At 41.7% G+C, this 9,046-nt stretch overlaps 1 protein-coding gene across 2 annotated transcripts; it reads right to left on the bottom strand.

Moving 5' to 3' along the window:
• On the bottom strand, positions 1-9,046 carry LOC146516403 (myeloid-associated differentiation marker-like protein 2). 2 transcript variants are annotated; one of them, XM_085161483.1, is made up of 4 exons: positions 7,140-9,046; positions 6,750-6,826; positions 6,239-6,653; positions 1-4,478 (listed from the first exon to the last, which is right to left on the bottom strand). In XM_085161483.1, exons 3-4 carry the CDS (start codon positions 6,517-6,519, stop codon positions 3,827-3,829), a joined length of 933 nt encoding a protein of 310 aa, XP_085017609.1. In that variant the 5' UTR covers positions 6,520-6,653; positions 6,750-6,826; positions 7,140-9,046; the 3' UTR covers positions 1-3,826. The 2 variants fall into 2 exon arrangements, with proteins under 2 accessions (XP_085017609.1, XP_085017608.1); XM_085161482.1 differs by having other exon boundaries at positions 6,750-9,046.

Below are 9,046 nucleotides of genomic sequence, written 5' to 3'. Positions count from 1 at the left end.
CTCAGAGAAATAGGAATGTACGTAGAGACTATTTTCACCACACATGTAAACATATTTTATATAATATCGTGCACTGAATTCATTATTTATTTTGACACTTGGTGGCAGCACAAGCCTTAAACACAGCACCGGGATGTTATCAAAGAGGGTGTGCAGGGCAACATTAGAGCTCATTTTAAATCAAGTTTCCATACAAAAACAAAAGCAAGGACAATAATCGGTGTTATCATTATTGTTTTGGTCTCTACAAATATCAGAGATCACCAATCAAAGATTCACTAATTAGTTCACTCATGGGAAGATACGTTATTACAGAACTTTTAAATCAACAAATCTGAGTTTATTTGAATGTAAAATCACATAGTGTCTCAATACAGTTTACAAGGATTATCACACAGGTCATTTTTAATAAGTATAGTACAACCCTTTTAACTATCAATTAAACAGGATCTATTATGTTCATTTCCATCTCCATAATATTAACTAGAGTAACTTTGCATGATTCACAGCTTACCATATACTGGGGGCTTAGCTACCCCTTACAAACAGTTAGTTTGAAGCCAGAGCTCTGTGCCCAAGATGACCATAATATTCATATACACTCTCTATGACATCATTCAGACCCAAGAGTAGAAAAAAGATGTCTGAAACTTGGCTTTTTTACATACTTTGACCTCATTATTTGAATCCTGGCTATGTTTAACATGAGCATCCACCATCGTAACAATATACAGTGGGGCAAAAAAGTATTTAGTCAGCCACCGATTGTGCAAGTTCCCCCACTTAAAATGATGACAGAGGTCAGTAATTTGCACCAGAGGTACACTTCAACTGTGAGAGACAGAATGTGAAAAAAAAATCCATGAATTCACATGGTAGGATTTGTAAAGAATTTATTCGTAAATCAGGGTGGAAAATAAGTATTTGGTCACCTCAAACAAGGAAAATCCCTGGCTCTCACAGACCTGTAACGTCTTCTGTAAGAAGCTTTTCTGTCCCCCACTCGTTACCTGTATGAATGGCACCTGTTTGACCTCATCATCTGTATAAAAGACACCTGTCCACAGCCTCAACCAGTCAGACTCCAAACTCCGCCATGGCCAAGACCAAAGAGCTTTCGAAGGACACCAGGAAAAGAATTGTAGACCTGCACCAGACTGGGAAGAGTGAATCTACAATAGGCAAGCAGCTTGGTGTGAAAAAATCAACTGTGGGAGCAATCATCAGAAAATGGAAGACATACAAGACCACTGATAATCTCCCTCGATCTGGGGCTCCACGCAAGATCTCATCCCGTGGGGTCAAAATGATCATGAGAACGGTGAGCAAAGATCCCAGAACCACACGGGGGGACCTGGTGAATGACCTGCAGAGAGCTGGGACCAAAGTAACAAAGGTCACCATCAGTAACACACTACAACGGCAGGGAATCAAATCCCGCAGTGCCAGACGTGTTCCTCTGCTGAAGCCAGTGCATGTCCAGGCCCGTCTGAAGTTTGCCAGAGAGCACATGGATGATACAGCAGAGGATTGGGAGAATGTCATGTGGTCAGATGAAACCAAAGTAGAACTTTTTGGTATAAACTCAACTCGTCGTGTTTGGAGGAAGAAGAATACTGAGTTGCATCCCAAGAACACCATACCTACTGTGAAGCATGGGGGTGGAAACATCATGCTATGGGGCTGTTTTTCTGCCAAGGGGACAGGACGACTGATCCGTGTTAAGGACAGAATGAATGGGGCCAAGTATCGTGAGATTTTGAGCCAAAACCTCCTTCCATCAGTGAGAACTTTGAAGATGAAATGAGGCTGGGTCTTCCAACATGACAATGATCCAAAACACACCGCCCGGGCAACAAAGGAGTGGCTCCGTAAGAAGCATTTGAAAGTCCTGGAGTGGCCTAGCCAGTCTCCAGACCTCAACCCCATAGAAAATCTGTGGCGGGAGTTGAAAGTCCGTGTTGCTCGGCGACAGCCCCAAAACATCACTGCTCTTGAGAAGATCTGCATGGAGGAATGGGCCAAAATACCAGCTACTGTGTGTGCAAACCTGGTAAAGACCTATAGTAAACGTTTGACCTCTGTTATTGCCAACAAAGGTTATGTTACAAAGTATTGAGTTGTATTTTTGTTATTGACCAAATACTTATTTTCCACCCTGATTTACGAATAAATTCTTTACAAATCCTACCATGTGAATTCATGGATTTTTTTTCACATTCTGTCTCTCACAGTTGAAGTGTACCTCTGGTGCAAATTACTGACCTCTGTCATCATTTTAAGTGGGGGAACTTGCACAATCGGTGGCTGACTAAATACTTTTTTGCCCCACTGTATGTAACATAACAACGTGTACATATGTGACAGAACACAAGAAAAAGCAAAATAAGCACACATATTGAGTTACATGTGATTAATCTGTGAGACTGTATAAACATTTCTTGGCCACTCTGACCACGCTCATAGTGTCCCTTGGTGCGTAGAGATTCCCAGTTTAAGATAAACGGAGGCAGCTACACAGCATAATACTACCAGCAGCATGTTTCACTGTGGGGACGGTCTTCTCCAAGTCTTTCTCCAAACATAAGCTGTGTCTGTCTGTGGCCCTAGTTTTGTCTCAGCTGACCAAAGGATGCGCCTCCAGTATTTCTCCAGGTTGTCATTAGTGTACTTCAGTCTGGCTTGAAGGTGTTTCTTTTGCAGAAGTGGAGCTCTTCTGCAATCTCACAGTCCAGGGGTGCTGAGTTCTAGTGACTGCAATAGCATCCAGAATCGGCTAAGTCATTCGATAGTGTCTTGGGAGTGTTTCTGGGATCTTTAAACATCACATCACATTTTCTTTCCAGAGTATTGCTTGTTCTGTTCTCTGTGGCTCTCTTTGACCTTCTTCACGATACCTCTCTCTCCAGTTCTTGAAATGCTGTAATAACTTTGTATATCCATGCCACGCTTTGCATCGGCGATTCTTTTTCTCAAGTCTAAACTGATTTCTTTTGGCTTTTGGCATGATGCTTTCTCAAGCAACAGCTCAAACACTGCTGAGGTTTTAATACTCTGTGTAAATTGATTTTGGTAATTCTTTGTTATTTTCTGAAATAATTTCGTTATTGGGTGCAAACAGAAATAATCTACGCTTTCTTAAGAAAACTAGTTTGTTTAGAAAAGCTATGCGGAAAATCCCCTGCTCTGTTGAAAAAGGCACTTGGGAAAATTTTGACAAAAACTTTAAATCTTACAGGGCGGCTGATAATTTTCTCCTCATCTGCATAGACTGAGGAAAGCATTTCATAGAGAGGCTTTAAAGACACCAGCCTCTTATAAATGCTGTGTCATGGCTTTAGTATGAGTGCAGACGGCTCGTGTTTATTTTTGGCAGCCTGAGTCCGTAGATCGTTGGTGTGGGGTTCGCAGATGACAGGGATGCCATGGATGCCAAAACCAGGTTTGCTATTTATATTCAAGACTTTTATGTATTATTTAACCAGAAATACAAGTAGAAAGGAAGTGTGTGTTGTGTCACAGGTCAAGAATAGTGGGAGTGTCTTGTATTATGAGAATTCGGCAGGACATACCACTGTGTCCAGACTGCCTGGGTAAGGCTGGCTCCTAGGAAAGAAGGGGTCAGTTTTGCCGTGGTAGGGTGTGGCAGTGAAATTCCACAAGAGTGCTTTCAGTTCAAATTCATGATGTCTCAGCAGCAGAGTAAGTGCAGCACCTGGGTTGGGAAACTTGTGCATTACAAATTTACCTTTTCTATGGTTTTAAATATCAAAAATCATAAACTGAGGCAAATAAATAACTTAAACCAATAACCAAATAAGGACTGCTAGGCCCGCGAGTTACTGGGCCTATGTGAGGAGACGAATCTTATCCTCTGGGAATAGATCAGGTCAGCCAAATACAGTCCAAAGTTGACGAAGGAAAACACGGCCACCACAACCTTGCTGTCCCACGGACACTTCCCCTGTGGACAGGACGACGGTCTCCATGGCGAGCCGTATTTTGTGTCAAAGCAGAACACTGGCCACACCACTGATGCACTCAGGTAGAGCAGTACTTCGAGGAGGGTGCACACTACCACAAAGCGGTCAAAGGGCATGCAGAACACAGCCTTGGTCCGCTTGCATACAGTCATTATGATCACCAGTGCTGTGAGAGCAAAACAGAAAGCATAGACAACAACACAGTAGATTGTGCCTGCATACTGGGAATACTGACTCCGGTTGGCCAGTGCACCAAAGATGATGCAGGCTACAAAGCCCTGAACAACTTTGAGAAGGCCGGACACTGTGGCCATATAACCCGTCACAATCTGGCCTGGTCTTGCTCGGCACAAGGCCACTTCCGCCCCGTAGGCCAGAGTCCCCAGGATGGAGCAGACGGTGACGGCAATGCGGAAATTTCTGACATCACAGCCAGCGTAGGGGCACTCGGATTGCACAAAGAACAGAGGGTAAACAACAGAGGCCGTCACATACCTGCAGAAGAAGGAAAGAAAAACTATATGAGTTTATTAAATCTGAGAAAACCAGAGTTACATTTACAACTATGTCTGTAACGTCTCATAAGATACACTATATAAAATATACACTGTGCAGTCTTTAATAGGTCAGCAGTCAAACTATGTTCACAAGAACCTTTGTTTTATTTTCTAAGTTATGGCATTAAATTATGAGTGAGGCTGACTTTTAACCTTCCCATTATAACTGCTTTGGTATAACTGGAAACAAGTTTCTGACTGCAACAAATTTGCAAAATGTTGGTTTCGAAAGTCTCTTGGAGCTATTTCTAAACAATTGCAGATTCTAAGATCATCACTTCAAACAACTGTACCCATGTACAAGTTATTTATTCGTGTCATCACTTTGCAAAGGTCTGGCCAAGGTACAGCTTGCTAAGGGACATTTAACCAAATATTCGTAAAGATATATGTAGATTTTTCAGCCTGTATGTGTAATTTTGATCCTGTACAGGATCAAAAGTCCCGTAAAAAAAACCTCACACAGTGACAGTAGTGTGATTATGTGCCCAGTACTGCAATGAAAGGTTAACGTTCTACCTCTGTTAAAGCTGTGACTCTTTCAGCCACATAGGTAAGAGTTGATTAGAGGTGTGTTTACGCAGGAAGTCAGTCTGGCTTTAAAGATGGCTGTAATCAAGAACAGTTCAAATATCCCTAAAGTCTCACAATTTAACAACACCTGATCCAAGTGTGTTTAGCAGTAAAGACCAGGTTATAAGATCTCAAACTGCAATATTTTTATCTAGTCAAAACTATGTAGGTTTCTTTGTTTGTGCTTTTTTAAACACAATACACAATAGGTGGTAGAGTGGGTCATCTGCTAATTGGAAGATCCCTGACTCCTTATCAGTGTTTGTGTGTGCTAGAAAGCGATTAGACGTTAGATAAAAACACGGTATAAATGAGTGTTTGGGCGTCAGTGGGTGAATGACACTTGTAGGAAATGCTCTGACTGCTCAGCTGAGTAGAAACATTGTATATAAGTCCTGTCCATTTTCCATAAACTTGATGTGGTGAATATTTGCTGTGTTTATTCATTTAGCACATCCAACATAGCAACAGAAGCATTTATCTGGAGGGACACTTGATGAATTGAGTCCAGTATTTAACTCACATTTCAGATCTGCCTGCTAAGTAATGTAGTTTTTAGAAAAAAGGCATCTTTTCACCTGTGTACATAAATATTTAGCAGCTCAGTGCCAACCTTGCCTGTGCAAAAAGTGAGTGCAGAGCATATAGAAGATTTATAAATCCTCTTTTAACTGCCTGCTGCTGGAAAACACTGACGGTGATAAGCAACAGTTGCTAGCTGTAAAAAAAGTGCAATGGAAAGTGCAAAAATATTTCTTAAAGCTGGAGAAAACTGTAGTCGAATGATAATCATCTGCTGTTCATCACTGAGGAGCAGTTTTACATTATTAATTGTCATTTTTTTTCCCACTGTTGATTAAATAGCAGATTTAATTAATTATTTCTTGCGAGAATTTGCCAGTGGGAGAAGTTGGATCATGGTGTGCATATATTTTTATTGTTTCTTCATCTAAAAGGACTCAGAAGATAATGTTTGTTTCTTTTTATGCACTAGTTTATCCGTTAGATGTATTTTTGTAGTTTTGTTGGGTGGATATTAATTTGCTGCATGTGAAAAAACTGGTATGACGAGTGAAAGGTGGTCAAAATGTAACTTCCAGTTCAAAGGTTGACTCTGTGACTTACATGAGCGTTGCAAAGGCAGCACACGTGACTGTGAGGTTGTCCCAGGATACGGGCAGGTAGCCGTAGAGACGAGTTGCATCCAGGAAGAACACCAGCACTGACATGGCGAAGCAAAGACACCACGCCGCCATGCAGAACACGCCGTGTGAGCCACTGTAGCCAGCAGTGTGGGTCACCATCGCGATCACAGCACAGCCCAAAGCTAACTGACATAGCCGGGCTGCACCCAGAGGTGAGCAGAGAGCCTTATGGTTGAGATAAGGACCGCTGTGGGAATCCATGACAGTCCAGGAAGTGTACAGTGAAATATTCAAGACAGAACTTCTTTAGGGCCTCAGAATTGGCAGAATTTATGATGATGAGGAGTCTTTTATGATCTCAGGTTATCTGACTGAATCCCTCCGCTTCATGACATCTGTGGGGAAAAGAAGCAAAAAAAGAAAGAGTCACTCTCACAGATCTGAAACACTAGTATAGCTTCACTTTAAAAATGAGCTTATTCTGTGTTTACCTCTCTTGTCTCATGAAGCAGCCTTTGTCTCTCCATTAGTGCTCTCATCATTCACTTTAAGTCTCCGCTTTGCATCCCTTCAGACAAAATTAAACCACTGACATGTGCGTGGAAATCACCACTGCCTCCAAACTTAGAGCGCCACTAATGATGAATGGATGCCTCTGCTTTCAGCTCAAACATCCGGTAAATGTGTGTTAGGACATCAGACGCTCAGGTATTTTTAATTATTCACTCTCATCTCTCTCTCTCAGTCGACTTGATGAGGACAGTCGTACTTATGTGTTGATGAATCAAAGCATGTCACCAAGTGACGTGTGGGGGAGACACTTTTTTGAGGTCTTCTGTCAGAGCTCAAGCAGCCAGCCAGGCAGGCACACACACACTCACCTTTCTTCTGAGAGTTTATGCTGATTATCCCCAAATATACAGACTCAAAACCAGGAATGAAGTCGTGAGGACTGTTTGAAAATCTCCTGTAGATCCTGATGAGCCTCTTCCTACTGGACCACATCAGAACCAGGTCCACGCAAAACTCTCAGCTGATTCAGAACCTCCTCTTGACTCTCGGATCATTTATGCAGACTTTGGCATGTTCGGTCTCATCCTCGTACTTTCCCTCTGTTGCACCCTCGTGCTTACTTTCTCCTCCCATGTGCTCAGGGGACGGGGTGTCATTGGTCTGTCAGACCAGAATGGAAGTTATTTGGGGTTGGGCCATCACCAAATGAGTGTTGGAGGGTTGTGTACATGTGGTTGGGCGTGGAGCTGAAGCATGCAGACACATTGCAGACCCTGTGGAATGAGGTGAAATAAATGACCCCAGTGAAGCTGAAAACCAGAGACTGAATAACAAAACAGGTTAAATATCTGACTCACTAGTTAAATCAATCAATTTAATACAGAACCATTAAATGTCTTGGTGAGCAGAAGCAGCATGACCACACTCTCAGACAATAAAGTGCTTAACATTTTAATTTTATGGTATATGGGACTTTTTGAATCTAGCTATACTGCACATTATATTTCTAATATCTGCATTTATTACCAACTGATAATAACCAAGAGCGAGTAAATGTTCTCGAGGAGAATTGAACTCAAAAGTAACTTTCTGTAATAATCATCATCATTATACAGATATAAAAGACAGATATAGAAACTGGTCACAGTGGATTAAGTGCTAAACGTGTACCTTTTGGGATCTCAGAAATAGAAATATACAAAGTTACTTTAAGCTCAAATAATCAGCCCTAGATGGTTGATTTGCATAGCTTGTATCTTAAGCCTTCCCTTTTTTGTGCACCCATTGTTTTCCCTCATTTTTTAATCCAGTGTTTTGTTATTTCATTTCGTATGTGCCAGAATCAGTATGGGGGATGGATGAGGACCCAAACACAGGATGGAGGAGGCATATCTAAAATGTGTCCAAATGGGGAAAAAAAAACCCCAAAAACACACAGACGCAAAATATTCACAATCAAAAAGGGAAACAGCAACACACCAATGGAGGAAATACATACACACAGAGAGATGACTACACAGCAGGAGACAGATGGCCAACAAAGCACAGCTGAACTTAATTAAGGCAAGTCAAGACAATCAGGGAAGCGAGGAAGGCACAGACAGGAAGCAGAACTAACATATAACACACAGGTGTCAAACTCCAGGCCTCAAGGGCCGGTGTCCTGCAGGTTTTAGATGTGTCCTTGATCCAACACAGCTGATTTAAATGGCTAAATTACCTCCTTAACATGTCTTGAAGTTCTCCAGAAGTCTGGTAATGAACTAATCATGTGATTCTGGTGTGTTGACCCAGGGTGATATCTAAAACCTGCAGGACACCGGCCCTCGAGGCCTGGAGTTCGACACCCCTGATATAAAAAAAATCTTAAAAAACCCATAAGACACCTGTAAACCCTGATGCAAAAGAAGCTGAGGGATCTAAACACATGACCAACAACTTTACAACATTAAATGGAGCTTAATAAAATCCCAGAATTCAAAACTAACACGAGAACAATACATGATCTAAACCAGTACAAAAGGTTCAGAACTCAAAGTTTACAAAAAAGTATTACAGCTCAAAAAAAGAACAAATTAAACTAAGAATAATTTAAGACCTGAACTGGAACAAACCCAGGCAGAGAATAAAACTCGGGAATAAAAATTCAAAACCAAAGACCATGACATGGAGGATATACACAGTCCCCACATGCTAAAATGATCCCCACTCTGGAAGAAACACAGTGACCTGGTACTCACATGCAAACAGGAGTCTCAAGGACTGAAACACAAAG

This window comes from Neolamprologus multifasciatus, chromosome 6 (assembly GCF_963576455.1).
Source record: "Neolamprologus multifasciatus chromosome 6, fNeoMul1.2, whole genome shotgun sequence".
NCBI classification, from domain to species: domain Eukaryota; kingdom Metazoa; phylum Chordata; class Actinopteri; order Cichliformes; family Cichlidae; genus Neolamprologus; species Neolamprologus multifasciatus.
The sequence above is the reverse complement of the archived record's forward strand: the minus strand, read 5'-3'. Positions and strand labels throughout refer to the sequence as shown.

Coding starts and splice junctions, on each gene's coding strand:
- LOC146516403 (XM_085161482.1), bottom strand. CDS start 6,519: ATGGATTCCCACAGCGGTCCTTATCTCAACCATAAGGCTCTCTGCTCA. Junction 4,479..6,238: donor GCTGCCTTTGCAACGCTCAT/GTAAGTCACAGA, acceptor CTTCTTCTGCAG/GTATGTGACGGCCTCTGTTG.